General features: G+C 29.7%; 3 protein-coding genes across 3 annotated transcripts; 1 reads left to right on the plus strand and 2 right to left on the minus strand.

Annotated features, from left to right (window-relative positions):
* Positions 1–3145: 3145 nt before the first annotated feature.
* On the minus strand, positions 3146–6940 carry LOC103578698 (DNA-binding protein Ets97D). The gene is made up of 6 exons (XM_008559856.3): positions 6760–6940; positions 6356–6653; positions 5989–6139; positions 5853–5923; positions 5542–5776; positions 3146–5458 (listed from the first exon to the last, which is right to left on the minus strand). The coding sequence occupies exons 1-6, from the start codon at positions 6795–6797 to the stop codon at positions 4947–4949; spliced, it is 1305 nt and encodes a 434-aa protein (XP_008558078.1). The 5' UTR covers positions 6798–6940; the 3' UTR covers positions 3146–4946.
* A 1128-nt stretch (positions 6941–8068) lies between these two features.
* On the minus strand, positions 8069–11562 carry LOC103578687 (ankyrin-repeat containing protein-2). Its single transcript, XM_008559842.3, has 5 exons — positions 11418–11562; positions 11296–11338; positions 9096–11062; positions 8752–8956; positions 8069–8677 (listed from the first exon to the last, which is right to left on the minus strand). Exons 3-5 carry the CDS (start codon positions 10971–10973, stop codon positions 8400–8402), a joined length of 2361 nt encoding a protein of 786 aa, XP_008558064.1. The 5' UTR covers positions 10974–11062; positions 11296–11338; positions 11418–11562; the 3' UTR covers positions 8069–8399.
* Positions 11563–13567: 2005 nt separating this feature from the next.
* On the plus strand, positions 13568–15831 carry LOC103578677 (scavenger receptor class B member 1). Its single transcript, XM_008559831.2, has 4 exons — positions 13568–14304; positions 14387–14661; positions 14775–15030; positions 15106–15831. The coding sequence occupies exons 1-4, from the start codon at positions 13633–13635 to the stop codon at positions 15478–15480; spliced, it is 1578 nt and encodes a 525-aa protein (XP_008558053.1). The 5' UTR covers positions 13568–13632; the 3' UTR covers positions 15481–15831.
* The last annotated feature ends 313 nt before the right edge of the window (positions 15832–16144 follow it).

Consider the following 16144-nt stretch of genomic DNA (forward strand, 5'->3'; position numbering starts at 1 on the left):
ATTCAAAGTATTCATTGGTTATATTCTTTTTGATATATTTCTATATATACATATGGTAGACCATAGCCTTTTAAAAGAATGCGGTTTCCTTTCCTTAAAGAATCAAAATTCTCTATTATATATATTTTACAAGACTGAACAGCAGCAGAGATCATATGAATTTGTTGTACGCTGAGAGTTAGAGGCGTATAGTTTTATGATTATTATTATTTTTTATTCTTGATGGTGTATAATATAATGCACCTGAAGTTCATTCACACGAGCGTGCATGTCTTGCTAAATATAATATGGCGGCGGTTGTATCTCGGAACCCTCATTTTCCCCACTTAAAACAACTCCCTCACCCTCTCGGTCTTCTCCCCAATTCAACGCCCCTGTGATTACTCGTCATACCCCCACCCCTTTCTCTGTTTCTCAGAGTCTCGTAAACCCCCGCCAGATATATACATATGTATAATATACATGTACATAAACCGTTTCGAGTATAAGAGTTAAACTATGTATTATATATATATATATATACTCATCGCTGCATCAATTTACTTGTATTAGTTTATGTATACACATACGCGTGTTCAGCAAAACTTAATTATCACGCATACTATTAACATCTCCGACACCCATCACTCTTATATTATATATGTGTAGTCGACTTTAATGTCGTTTAATTGAACTTTGTCAACGTTCCGTTTATATATAGTATATATACATATATATAGAGAACCCGATGGCTTCTTTCTTACATTCTTTTGCCGTTAAATCAACTAAATTTAATTTGTACCCCTTTTACTTTTTGTAAATACATGTAGTCTGTAGTTAAGTATTTAACAAATTATTCATTTAATTCGAGTACAAATTTAAATTTGAATTTCCCGGCTATTGTATAGATGTATCATAGTTTTATTCTCTTGATATTTTCATACCGTGAGATTTTGTATTTATCTAAAATTGCAGGGATATTTTAATTGTAAAGAATTACGACGGATAATTATGATGATTGTGAAAAAAATAGTAACGATACGTTTTAGTTTTGTTCTTGTTCTTGTTCTCGTTGTCGTTGTCGTCGTCGTAATTTTCATGAGTTGGAACGTATATATTAATAATGAGGGGCTTGAGTGTGTTGGTATGTGTAGGATGAGGCAGACAGAAGAGATTCGAGTAGTCTTTGTATTATATGTTCAACTCAAAGATATATATGTATATAGATATATATATATATATATATATATTCTCACGGGGTGTAATAGTAGAGGTGGTTCAAAAGCATTTTAGCTGATGTTGGGATGATGATGAAGAATAAGAACAAGGGTAAAGTAGAGAGAAGAATTAAATAAGATCAGAACAAAGTCAAAAAGTATGTAGATATATAGATATAGATGTGTTAAGAGAGCTGGAGTAAAATAATGCGAGAGAGAAGATGGAGAAGTAGGGAGCTGGTATCGTGATGCGTATCGCGACCAGCACCTAATCGGTCAATCGGAAAGAGGCCCTTATTCCCCGAGTTAGCCCAAGGCGAAATGCCCAGTGAGGCCATTACACTGTCTACAAGAAGAACGCCGGTTCTGCTGCAACCATGAGATTTTTACAACAGCACTGCAAACTTCTCCTTCCATTATTCTCATACCTTTTCTAATTTTTTTTTCTCCATTTCTTCTTCTTCTTCTTCTTCTTTCTTGTATGATCCACCTTTTTTTATTGTTATTATTTTTATATATTATTGTTATATACTCCTACTCGTTGGTCATTGGCATCACCAATGGCCTTTTTTATTTTATCCATCCACTGGCTTATTCAACCATTGGCGTGAGTCCTCAGGGACTCGGTTATTTATTCTCTTTATCATAAATATATATCCACATTGAAATATATGAAAAATACTCTCGATATCACTCTCAGCTTTGTTTAAAAAAATAAAACAAACTGAAATGGTCTCAATAAAAAAATGATTCTCCAAAGAAACCGAGGAGTGTTTTACGGGGATTAAATAAATAAATGAGAGCGGGTTGTATAGAACACGATGATAATTCTGCGTGAGACGAGCCAGTATGAGAAATAATAACAATTATATGTCATAGTGAATGAAATTTTTTCTTTTATTGCTTTCAGGTGACCTGGGATACACGGCAGTCCATGGGGAGTCCCGTTGAACCTGAAATGACACCACCTGGCGAGTGGCGAGGTTACACTCCCCCAGTCCCCCTGGAGATATATGACACACTATCCCATAAGATGAGATGAGGAGAGACTACTGGCTCATTTACACACACATATATAGTATACCTGTACTAGTAATAGTAATAATAATAATAATGACAATGACAATAGTAATAATAATGATAATAATCCAGTCGTCAATCTGCGGACGACACATTAATGCACACACTCACAAGAGAAGCTGCTACTTGATGACACTAACCCGTAGATCCGAACTTGTGGGCTATTTTATATGCATACCGCAAGCTCCTATCTACCGGTACATGTAGTCAGGCCGGCGTTTTAAGATTGATATATATATTCATATATATCTCTTACGTCTAAACGTCCAGTACCATTATATATATCTATATCTATATCTGTATATATATATGCATATAAATATACATATATAATTTATGTGTACGCACATTGGGATCATCTTGAACTCTCATGGTTCGTCGATCGAGTATCAGGACATCAATTAAATTCATTAATTATTTTTATTAATTATATTATTTTACTAGCAGATCAATGATTGACTTTTTATTATCTTTTGTTTTCTTTTTTATTATTGCAGTTATTTTGCTTTGCCCTGAGTTGTAATGAGGAGGAAAAAATAGTCAATCAAGATACTCATAACTTACATTAAATCGTTATTATTATTATTATTGTTTTATTTTATTTTTTATTTACATATACTCAAGTTAAATTGGAGTTTGCAGTTTTTTTTTGTTTACTTTTTTTTTTTTTTTAATGTAACATCATTCGTAATTATCGTGATGAAAGTAAGAATAATAATAATGAACGCATTATTGAAAATGATGATGATGATAATGATAATTTAGCTGCGACGATGCCTGGGTGAGGTAGTAGGTTGTATAGTGGGTAATTGCATTTGCAGATATGAAGTTCACTGTACAGCTTGCTAACTTTCCCAGTCGTCGGCGCTACAACGTCACAGACAATATTTCAAGACGACATGGACTACGTTATTGTTGCCTGGGGGAGATTAATTAAAACGCTCTAATCCTCATAATAAAAATAATAATAACTATTATTATTACAATTATTGTTATTAAATTATAAATGGATGAAATATTGAATGACTAGTAGTAGTAGGTTGTGAGAATGATGAGTAAATTAATAAATAATAAATAATATATAGCAGGAATGTGCACACATTGAAAATGTTTCGAAGTTAGCAGACAGAAATTTTCGGATTTTTTTTTCAACAGATCAATTACAAAAAAAACAATAAATAAAAAAATGCACATGTAGAAAATTAAAAAATCTATAAGTGCAATTTTTTTTTTAAATTTATTGGGTTGAAAAAAATTCTAGATTATTAGACGTCTGCTAACTTTAGAATCACTTGAAAATGAAAAAAAAAACGAGTACTTGTCACGCAATAACAATATCAGTATTATTTGTCACATTAATTTTTCAATTTTGTTGATTATTTACAAGCCTACAAGTTGAGATGTCTGGTGAAGATTCAATAATTAGTTTTTTCAATGTCTCGGCCACATTCCTGCTAAATGTCATTTATTAGTTATAATGGATGGAAAATAATGAGTAAATGATATTATAATAAAGAATGTATGAGAGTAAAAGAGATGATTAGGATGTAATGATGATGTTGATGATAAGGATGAGTATATAAATCAGGATTGAGAGGAGGGCAATGGCGAGCAGGCTATATAAATATAAATATAAGCCTGCCGCTTCGCCGGTTCCCTGAGACCCTAACTTGTGACGTCGCGACCGATATCTCACAGGCTAGATTCTCTGGTATTGGCGATGAGTTCTGCCTTTTGGCCGGTCGAACGACCGGTCCGGCACCGCAAACGTTCGCCGGCCCTTGTAACGCAGTCTCGTCACCACGATGGATCGGCTAAGTGCATGTCCAAACGTGTTACATTTTATAATATATATATATATATACATATATAGAAAATAAAAAAAATTAAGTATATATACATATATATATATTTTTCTTTCTGTTTACAATACGGTATCTTATACAATAGCTTTTTGTTATTATAAATGGGACCGGCGAAAGGGGTTTGCTTATATACGCAAATGACATCATGTTGTGGAGAGTATGTGGTATGTCAAGGAGAATGTTTTGTATTCTTTATATCTAATAAGGATCATTTAAATATTATATCTGTTAAATAACTAAAAATCCTGTCCATTTGCTGATAATAAATATCAATCGAATTTATTTCATTTGCAATTAATAGTTTAATTACCAAGTCATTTATGGAATAGTAATTCAAGTCATATTTTTAAATAATATATATATCGACTAGAGAAGGTTTAATATAAAAATGATTGGTTGTATGAATGTTTTATTTAATTTTAAAAATATTATGTACTGCTAATATTTATATGTATGCAGTTGATGTATTTTAGTGTTAAATATTTTAAATTTATATGAAACTCTGTAATTACGAGCAACAAAACGTCATTTTGTTCAACTCGATTATATTGTTATCTAATCTATTACTGATAATGAAAAAAAAAATTTTAACAAGGAAATAAATACTTATTGATTTTTTAAATAATTTTCAACTCCACTGTATTACAATTATATAAAAATACACAATTTATAATAATAATAATTATCATAGTAAGATTATATAATTCAATATTATGTCTGTATAAATGTTTTTTTTTTTTTTTTTAAATTAATGTATCTAGCCACTAGTTTATTAAAATAAAAATAAAAAATAATAATTTTGTAATCAGCAGTATTTAGGGGTTTCGTTAACGATATTACTTAGTTCCTTAGCAGAATAGCCAAGCAGATTTTTTAAATCACAATCAAATTTATAAACAAATCTTTTACCCTGAACTTTTGAAATCATATTACCATCGTAATAATAACGGAGTGCGCGACTCAATTTTTCATAATTCATCGAGGGTTTATTTTTACGTTTCCCCCACAAATTAGCAACTTTATCAGGCTTGTGTAATTTAAATTCACCGTCAGCTCCCACCCACTCAATATATTCCTTATGCTCGCGATCTGTCAGTAGTTCTAATAAAAACTGCCATAATTGTATTTGACTGCTATTAACAACACGGCTAGATGTTGCCGAAGGTACTTGTGGCGATGGTTCTGTCAATGGTAAACCCATTAATCGCGAGTGCTGGTTTATAACTGCTCGTGCTTTCGCCGGTTTTTGATTTCGTATTTTCATGGCTTTATTGTCCTGTAAGCTCTCACTCGTCACTTGATCTTTTTGAATGACAGCTAATTATTTTAAACAAATTTTAATTAATTAACAACAATCACAATAACAGCAATTAATATCCTTTATATAAAATGATACTTACTGACTAATTTACACTTTCGCAACAATTCTAAATGGGTCCAGAATATGTCGCCCTTGTCAATTGGAACTTTCGCTTGGAATTCTTCAATAGTAAGACCGCAAAGCTGAGCACCTGTTATATTCCAATCAGCTAAACGGATTGACGCGAGATTAAATTGTCTTACAGCCCATTGGAGCCAATGTTTTACGTGAGTTTGTGACCACTCCACTGGATCCGCTGGTATTTTCAAACGTTCCTATAATTGTTTAAATTATTATGAATCTCTTTCAATAAAATAATAAATAATTCAATTAAAAAAAATTATTACATACTTGTTCTTGTTTATATTGAACATCTACCATCCATTTAATAACTTTTTTATCTTCTTGTACAGGTACTGGAGCTGAATAATAAATATTATTATTATAATTAATTAATAAGTAAATAAATAAATAAAATAAAACGTACATTGGTCGTCTACTACTTGAACATAATCTTCAGCTGGTTTTAAAACATCAACGATATTTATTTTTTTATGGGGAATATTTATTTGTACATTAACTTGGACGAGACCTTCGCCTTGGACACATTGATCAACTAAATTTTTATGGCATTCCAACTATAATATAAAAAAAAAACAATAACTAATTGATCATAATTATGATCCTGTTAGAAGACAATTAACAATTTTCGGATTTTTATTAACAAATCAATTACAAAAGAAATAAAATAAAAATATGCACATGTAGAAAATTTAAAAAACTACATGTGGAATTTTTTTAGTAATTTATCGTTTTAAAAAAAATTCCAAAACTGATTGATAGTTAATATTTACCACTTGGGCATCTTGAAGCCAAAATTGATAATCTTTTAAATCAATGCCTAATTTCTGTTGCAATAAAATTCTTAATGTGGACAGAGGCTCTCTGATGTCCATATGCTGCATATAAATATCATCATTGCTGCAGTTATCGTCATTACCTGGTCCCACAACAAAACTTGGCTCAACTTCTAAATCAGAACTTTCTTGATGTAATTGTGCCATAATGTCTTCTTCATGTGTCAATATAGTTTCTGGCTCCATTTTAATTCGCCTTATCAATGCAAAATCCGAATCTTCATTTGAATCATACCTATAATTATATTATTAAACTTTTAGAAATTTTGAATTTTATATCACGTCCTACATATTTTAGGTTAAAAATATACATTCATGCTAATTCTCATAGCTACTATTACATTTTGTTTAAATTTTTTGCGACATTCAATTGTTCCATTGTTTTAAATGCTCATCAAAATATTTCACTTAACAATTTATTATTATTATTATTATTTTCACCATGTAAAAAAAAACAAACATTTAAAATTGCGTTACCACGAGTTAGATATATTTTTTATTACCAATTGTGTAATTATTGTGGTAACTAACCATCAGATAGCGCCATTATTTAAAATAATTTCGCGCAGGCGCCATTTTTTTCAAACGAAAGATGGTGGATGCTGTAAAAATCGGGTGCGTTTTTTAAAATATTTTGAATTATTAATAATTCTAAAACATTTCAAATTATTAAAATTAAAATTACATTCAAAAACTTTTTAACTTTTAAACCGCAACTATTTATTTTTTATTTAAAAAAAATTATATACTTTTGTGGAAATATACCCTGGCTCGAGAAATCCGATTTATTGCAAAAAAATAGTTGCGGTCTTTGATATTGCGAATAACTTGTCCCGAAATTTTTTTTAAAGTTTTTCTGACTAAATTAATACTTATTCTTTTATTATTATTATTATTAATTATAAATTATAATAATATTTCCACGTTAAAAAGTTTTTGAATGTAATTTTAATTTTAATAATTTGAAATGTTTTAGAATTATTTTTGGAATTTAATTAAGACAAAAAATTTGTTACATGGTTTTCTTTAGACTAATTTATTATTAATTACTTTATATCATTTAAGCATTTTACAATAATTTAAAAATATAAACAAATTTTTTAAATTCCATTATAGCTTAAGACTTGATTACCTAATTAGTCAGTTACCTACCAAGATTTACCTTACCGACAGTTGAGTTTTTGTTCGACATGATGTGAATTGTCTCTTTTTTGAAAAATTTAGCTTAGATACTTTTAAAGAGTTTGTTATTCATACTATTTGTTTTTTTCATGTTGGTAACTGGATTTTTGTTCAATTATCACATTTTACGATTGAAGTGTGAGTGTCATATCAATTTAGAGTTTTTATTTTGATTTGTACTTCATTTAGTGTAATATATAAGCTGTGGAATATATATACTTTGATATTGTCCAATTTTGCTTTTAAATTTTCTTATATTTGTTGCTTTGGCTACATTTTCGTTCGGATCTCTCTTAGGCACCCGATATGCACCTTTAGATTTACGCGCGAAATTTCCTTAATTGAAACTTACGTCATTTTTAATTAATTACTTTAACATAAAGTGAAAATAAACTTACGCCAATTCATTATTTTATAAATTTTATTTTTTTTTTAGAATTTGAAACCAGCTAAATTTTCTATAAAAACGATAACTTAATTAATACATCTATATATCATACAATCGGGTACAGAAAAACAGTTTTATAACTTTATAAAATAAATATACTGTCAAAATATTTTAAAAAAATAATACTATTAAATTTTCCACTACACGAGCCTATTGTTCATCAATGATTATTATTACTTTTTTTTTCAAATAATATTGATAGCAGTATTTATAATATATTATAAATCAATGTAAGAATAAACATGATTTATGTGTATTGTACAAAATTAATTATTTACTTTTAAATAAAACTGTCGTAAAAAAACTAAAACTGTAAAAAAATGAAGAAAAAAATTTAGTTAATTTTTTAAATTATTTCGGAATTTTCGTAAAGTATTCTTTTAACATAAAATGTTTTTCTTCATCGAAAATAGTAAGTACGGTATGTCCACTGTAGTTTGGAATAATCGGTTTCGCTCCAGCGACCAACAATTCTTTACAGATTGTGAGGTACTCATTTTCAAAGGCATGGAACAATGCTGTTCTACCAGACTTACAGTCCCGGGCATTAACATCGGCATTTATACTCAGTAAACTTTTGACTCCCTTCAAATCTCCATTTCTTGAACAGTGATGCAAGGCTGTGAAACCTGTTTTAAATTAATGCGACATTATATAAAATCATTTTTTTTAATGTATATAAAAAAAAAGAGTAGTAATTTACCTTCGGAATCAACATTATTAATTGCCGGATTGTTTGGTGATAAATATCTAACAAGTTGAGGTAAAAAGTCTGATGTATTTCTACTCGCGATAGTTAAAGCCGAGTCATGAGTATTTTCAGGTGACACAGGATTAGCCCCATTCTTTAGTAATAACTGTACAATTTCGGATGATGCTGAATGTTGAATCGCCAATTCAAGACTCGTCTAAAAAAATTAAAAATTAAATTGATGTTAAAAGTATGACCAAAAAGTTAGTAAACAATCATTTTTAAAATAATTTATCTTTAAAAAAAAATGTAAAAATTATAAGATGTCGGTTGATTTCAATATCATTAAAAATTACCTGTCCATCTTTAGTAGGAATATCAACGGTTTCTTTGGAAGCTCTGAGCACCATGATGTGTCTCTTTAGTGCACGTTCATTGTTTTTTAAAACAGCTTTATGAATACTCAGTAACCCATTCTCATCATACTTTTTACAATTGTTTATCTCACGTTCCAATAGCTTGTAAGCTTTTTCAACCAGTGGATTTACTTTCAACAATTCCTTAACTTGTTCTATATTTGGTTTATTAACCCAATCACCGTCCAATACTTTATCAAGATCTTGCTTGAACTTGACAATATCAACAGACGGCTTATTTACTTTGGTATCATCAACAATTATTTGTCTCTCTATTTCCTGTAACCGCATTATGCTGTCAGTGTCACCGGTTACGCTGATAAAATTATTTTCATCAAGTAATCCAAAGACATTCGTCTGCGTCTGGGATTCTTTTACAGACAGATAATTAAGCGGTGGTTTTTTCGGAACAAAACGTTCCATCCCAATACCGCATTCAGCTAAAGCTTTCAGCGCTCGTTCTCTCAAGTCGTGATCGCTAACTGTACTGAGTGCTTCTCCAACGACACTCAGTTTACTGGCTATTTCATCATCTGTCAAATCGTCTCGCAAATACGACGATCTGCTGGTCTGCGTTGGCGAAACATTACCGTCATATTTATTACTACTGTTATTATTATTATTTCTATTACTACCCCGTCTAATTAAATTAACTCTACCCTGTGAATTCGTTAATGTATAAGACTGTTTTGTACTCTGATTTTCCAATTCCTTTTCTACTTGATCTTGATCTTGATCCACCAAATCATCCTCATTCTGTACAACATAAACTGTATTACTGTCTAAATTATCATCGTTTATGTTAATAATTCCATTTGAATTATTATCAATGTAATTTATCAACTTCGGCTCATTCATTCCGGTCGCTATCGTGTACCCATGATCGAATGTTCTTTTATTACCAGCGATTCTCATTAAATGCCCATTAACTTTACCATTGGCTTGTATTTTGTTCTTGTTCTTAATATTTCTAAGAGGTGAATTCTGGCCAGTGTTCAATAACGACATGCCCTTACGTAGTAACGTTTGTTTCTCCCCATTTTTATTATTAATAACAATATTTCTATTGACACCATTGGTCTGTACATTTCTCATAGTCGTAACTGAATTAGGTCTTTTTTGGAGTAGTCTCCAGCCGTTGCCTGATTTGACGACAATTTCATTCGAGTCATTGTCGTCTTCATTGTTGTCAGCACTTGACAGCACTTGGTTGTTGTCGAGGTAAATAGGATTAGTTACAATATTAGAACCCAGTGGTATCAGTAGACCTGAAGGTACGGATGATTGCTCATTCATTTGAGCCTTGACATTTTTCATACTTGGTGGCAGGACATATTTTATTGCTGAATATGGATTTTTGTTCAATGATTTGTACGTAGAACCTGGTGGTACTTTAAGTAGTGATGACTGATTGCTATTTATTGGTGTCGTTGCTGTTGCTACCAACGTATTGCTGTCTCTGTTAGCAATAGTGTCAGTAGGACTACTTGTGGTCATTATCGGTGTTTCTAATGAGAATGATATTTTTTTACCGTTTTTATTAGTCGCTGGTGTATCTTTTGGCAGAATTTGAACGTCGAATTCTCCGAGTTCACGTCCATCTGGTGATTTTAATTTTAACTTCTGCAATTTTCCTGATCCTGCTGATGGTTTTACTGTTCCATTGACATCACTGTTGTCTTTACTGGGTTTCATACTAGGAAATGTCTGGGGCAGGGCAAACTGACGAACGCACTCGACAACTGAAATATTCGTCGGCGGTTGACTAGACGTCGATAATAGTCTTTGTCTTTTTTTTGGTGCCGAATCAGACTCCATTTGAAAATATTTTTAACCAGAAATATTGCCGCCTACTTTTTTTATATTTTCCGACAGGAAACTCAACTCCATAAATTTTGAAAATCGAACTGAAATAAAATTTTATTTGTTTAATTTAATAATTAAAATTATTTTGTTATTTAAATAACGAAATTAATTAAGTTATGGGTATTTAGAGCAAGAAGTTAATTAGGAACTGATAAAATTGATGATATCAATAATTGTTTAAGTAATGAATGTATGCAAGACGGGAGATCCCTAACTTTTGTGGTTACTCTGTAACCGTTGGCGCTTTTTTATATATCTGTATATACATAAATACCTTATAAACACGAGGATTATTTTCAATAATTGCAAAATAACAACTGAAACAATTATATTTTATTAAATTAGTAATTAATTTTGCATTGTGTAGTTATTAAATTATTTATTATAAATACTTACTAGTATAATTAAAATATTATTATTCAGTAGTTTGCATTAGTGTATAAATTTTTTTACTCTAGACATCTACTGGTTACATACAATTCTTAAAGACAGTACACATGTGCACTACAGGGTATAATGAGAGATGAGAATGAGCAGTAAATCCTATGAATGCTTAACCTCCATGGTTTCTATTGGATGTTTTTTGCTGGGGGAAATCTCGAAACCTCGAAACTTAAAAACTACTTTACCAATGGGACGTTATGACGAATTTTCAATGGAAAATAATATTATCTAGTGACATTTAATTATTTCTTGTAAAATTTGAATTCAAAATTTTACAAGAAATAAAAATAAGTAAAAGAATATCGAATATGCTCAACAATTAGAACTAAATATGACTATGTGCAATGGATAATAATATAAAATATATAAGAAAATAAATAATGAGTGAATGTAGCAGACATCAGACAAATTTGAAATTATAAATAAATAAATAATTAATAAAATAAAATTTTTAAAAAATACGCTTATTAATTTCAAAATTTTTTAAATGCGCATTTTTTTTAAATTTTGTTTTATTTATTATTAACAATTTAAAATTTGTCTGATGTCTGCTACATTGACATAAAGGAATAATATAGGAATATTCAGATAACTCATTAATTAGCAAAAAAAATTAGGGCGAATAATTCGAGCTTACGAATTCGTATCGAATTGAATCGAATATTTTGAAAACTGTAATAGTTATAAAATTGATAATTAATTAAAAAAGTTACGAATAATTCGAAAATTTTGAATTATTTGATTCGAATTTCGAATCGATTATTTATATTTTATTTGAACACTATTCGCACATCCTTAGAATCAATTTTTTACAAAAACTAATTCTCAAATCGTTCAAAAAAAGAAATTACAAAAATAACTTAATTTTTGGAATTATAAAGAAGTAAATTAATTTATCCTCCAATACTGTCCAAAAAACTATCAATGTTTTGTAAAAGCTCAAAACTTGGACATCTGATAAGAATCTAAATTTCAAAAATGTGCCTCTAAAAATACTCGTCTTTTTTTTTTAAATTTAAAATCTGTATAGCGGGAAGTTTAAAGTGCAAATAAAACGATCTTATTGACCGGATCCATAAACAATAATAATAGTCCATGTGTATAAGTTTATCTAATCATAATTGAGACTCTCTTGTTATTTTTCTCTGTTATAAAATAAAGATACAATAGTAGTCTGATGACACAAGAATCAGCTAGACAGTCTGCTGAATTTTTAAACCATTTATTGGTCACGTTACTTTTTCTCTGTTTTTTTACTCTTGTGTTGAATTTATCAGTTTAGAATACGCATCTCAATTTAAATAATTCCAACATACATGAGTTTATAAATACATCAACATGTATATGTTTAATACCACGATCAACGTCAATGATTTTATGACGGAAAGCTGTCGCAGTGTTATCTCAAAAGTCACTCGATCTCTTTTTTTTCAACGTCTGGTCATAATAAAAGGAATCACCCGAGACAATTATTTACCACTTATCCGGATTTGTCATGACTCTTGCCAGATTTATCCCATTTATTGCTGATTAAATAAAAAATAATTCTCGTCTGATGTTTCATGAACTCCAATAAAAATTCATCGCCTGGTTAATTATCCAATCATAATATGCCTCAAATTTAAAGCATTTTCAAAATAATAAACATAAACTTATTCAATGTAAGATATGTTTATTTATTTTAAATATCGCAAATTAAACACCTAATTAAAAACGTGTGTTAATATGCAATCCATACATATCTACCACTGATTACTTACTATCGAAAATTTTGTCCTGAAATTAAATATTAATGTCATTTTAAAATTTAAAAATAAACGATCAAATAAAAATATTAAGTATTACTCTAAATAATTTTTTTTTTTTTAAATGAATAATATTTAAATCGGGGAAGTAAATAACTGTACCCAAACACTGTCTGTCATATCATCATCGGAGGTGCTACTCATCTGAGGTCATTCCTTACAACAAGGTTATCATTAGATTGAAAATAAAAAAAATAAATATAACAGAAAGGAAAAAAAACAGTAAGCTCAAATGAATTTTGTAAGCTGGTTAATGATGACAACAAGTCAGTCGAATGCAGACCATTAAACGTTCATCATTAGACTTAATTAAATCAATGATTTTTATTACTATTATTATTTAAAATATTATTATTTTAAAAATGACACAAGGACTGTCAATAATGGAAAAACCTCTGTCACTTTCGACAACCCGACGACGTTTACAACCGCGTAAATGTGTTATTGTTTCGTTTTTTTGTGTGACATTATCTAGTTTATTACTTTTCATAATATTTTGGTGCACGAATATATTTCAAAATGCCATATTGTCTAGTTTGGTTGTCAAAAACGGACCGATGCTTGAATGGTTCATAAGGCCTCCAGTTCGCGCCATTTACAAAATTCGTATTTTTAATTATACTAATGTAATGGATTACGAAAGTGGAAAGGCTAAGAAATTAAAAGTCAAGGAAACAGGACCTTATATTTATCGAGAAACACTCACGCGTATCAATAATATTTTTCATAGTGATGGTAGCATTAGTTTTCAAGAAAAACGATCGTATCAATGGGAAGGTGGAAGTCCTGATGATGAAATAGTTGTGGTACCAAATGTACCTCTATTAGCCTCGATGGCTACCATGAGAAATGCACCGTTTTTTGCTCAATTAGCATTTACGGGTGTCTTATCTACACTGCAATCTAAAACATTTTTGACACTGCCAGTAAATGGATTACTTTGGGGATACGATGATAAAATATTTGAAATTGCTAAGCCATTTATTTCATTGCAAAATGACATTCCATTTGATAAATTTGGTCTGCTTGCTTTTGTAAGTCTTTATTTATTTATTTATTTATTTACTAAATAAAAGTAGTTAAAGAATTCTAAAATAATGTTCTTTTTTTTTTCAGAAAAATGGAATCTCATCAGACGTAATAACAATTAATTCAGGAGCTGATGATTTGAGTAAACTAAATATGATTAAATTAATAAATGGAAAAAAACATAAAAAAGTGTGGAATGATAAAAAATGTGATAGTATTTATGGTACACAGGGGTATTTATTTCCATCAGCAATGTTCAACCGTCCCAATGCGACTTTGGTAGTTTATTCCAACGAAATGTGTCGTACTTTGTACCTTCATAATGAAGGAACAAGTTCGTCTTTTGGGATTCCCTCTCTGACGTATGCTATTTTTATCGAAAATAAATAAATTTATTTTTAAAATTTATCAATGATAATTTTACATAAGAGATAAATAAATATTTAATTGTTTGTTTTTATTTTTTTTTTTAAAGATTCAAACCAGCTAAGGATACCTTTCATTATTCACCGGACAATAACTATTGCTATTGCCCGGAATCAGTACCGGGTGTTGAGTCAACGAGAACTTGTCCCCCGGCTGGAATATTTAATTCCTCAGCTTGCAGTTTTAATATGCCATTTTTAGCATCTTTTCCACATTTTTATACTGGTGATAAAATTTTAATGGAAAAAATTGATGGTTTAAATCCACAAGCTGAATTACATGAGTCCCGTCTTGAGCTTCATCCAGTAAGTCATTGATAATTGACGATATCTATCATGACAATTATTTGTTGTTAATATAAATTTTATTAATTTAAACAGAGACTGGGAATATTGATAGGCGGAGTATCACGAATCCAATTGAATATTGAAGCACGTCGGGCTATTGGAATGCCTTTTCACGGTGGGCTTGACGATGGTCAAATATTGCCATTACTGTGGATTGAACTGACAATAGACGATATTCCGGAACCATTGCTCAGTTCTCTAAAGCATGGATATTATACGGCAGCTGCTGTTGAAACTGGAGTACAGTGGGGTAGTGTTATAATTCTTATTTTGTCATCCTGTCTATTGATGCACGTGTGGAGAAAACAAAAAAAAGAATTAGCATCGACAAATACTAAACATCCCTCTGATAACGTTGGTCAAGAAATCAAAGTACATGATGAAAGTAATAATGAATTAGCAGTATAATAATAGTTTCACCATATAAATATTAATTACATCCATGTCTTGCTCACGGAGAGAGACTTTTTTGTCCGAGATGTCACTTCTGAGATAAAATGAGGGGTAGCCTCGTTTTCCATCGATAGATTTATTGAAAATTATCATTTTTATCCCTCTTAGAATTTATTTTGTATATTATAAATTTATTTGTTTAGTTTAGTATGGGAATATATAAATATAAATATAAATATAAATATAAATATAAATAAGACTGTTAATATTAGTGTACCATTTTGTTGTCTATTATTTAATTTATGTTTCCGATAATAAATTCATTGATTATTTAGTTATATAGTTTATATCGTTAACGAGTATTTTTGTTATTATAAATAGATGTGTTGCTTAAATAGACCTACAATAAATTAGTTTTATGAAATATTGTGAAATTTAATAAAGTTTTTAATATATATATTTATATATCTTGTCGATTATTATTATGTAATTAACGATGATATTCAAATGCTACACTATGTATTAATGAAAATTATGATCGCTGATTTTTTAAGTTTTTAATCATAGGCATTTATGTCAATCATTTATCATACATGAGCTCTCGTTGATGCATGATGTCTGATAACCCTTACTGGACATGACTTTCCGCTAATGTAAATAATAAAAATATAAATTAGTT

This window comes from Microplitis demolitor, chromosome 1 (assembly GCF_026212275.2).
Source record: "Microplitis demolitor isolate Queensland-Clemson2020A chromosome 1, iyMicDemo2.1a, whole genome shotgun sequence".
Taxonomy (NCBI): Eukaryota; Metazoa; Arthropoda; class Insecta; order Hymenoptera; family Braconidae; genus Microplitis; species Microplitis demolitor.

Bases quoted from the DNA above. Each gene is read 5' to 3' on its own strand.
- LOC103578687 (XM_008559842.3), bottom strand. From the start codon at position 10,973: ATGGAGTCTGATTCGGCACCAAAAAAAAGACAAAGACTATTATCGACG. The intron at 8,957-9,095 runs GTAATTTTTAAT...TAATTTTTTTAG, and splicing joins TTCCTACTAAAGATGGACAG to ACGAGTCTTGAATTGGCGAT. The intron at 8,678-8,751 runs GTAAATTACTAC...AATTTAAAACAG, and splicing joins TAATAATGTTGATTCCGAAG to GTTTCACAGCCTTGCATCAC.
- LOC103578698 (XM_008559856.3), bottom strand. From the start codon at position 6,797: ATGGAACAATTGAATGTCGCAAAAAATTTAAACAAAAT. The intron at 6,654-6,759 runs GTAATAGTAGCT...ATATAATTATAG, and splicing joins GCAAAAAATTTAAACAAAAT to GTATGATTCAAATGAAGATT. The intron at 5,777-5,852 runs GTATGTAATAAT...AAACAATTATAG, and splicing joins TTCAATATAAACAAGAACAA to GAACGTTTGAAAATACCAGC.
- LOC103578677 (XM_008559831.2), top strand. From the start codon at position 13,633: ATGACACAAGGACTGTCAATAATGGAAAAACCTCTGTCACTTTCGACA. The intron at 14,662-14,774 runs GTATGCTATTTT...TTTTTTTTAAAG, and splicing joins TTTGGGATTCCCTCTCTGAC to ATTCAAACCAGCTAAGGATA. The intron at 15,031-15,105 runs GTAAGTCATTGA...TAATTTAAACAG, and splicing joins CCCGTCTTGAGCTTCATCCA to AGACTGGGAATATTGATAGG.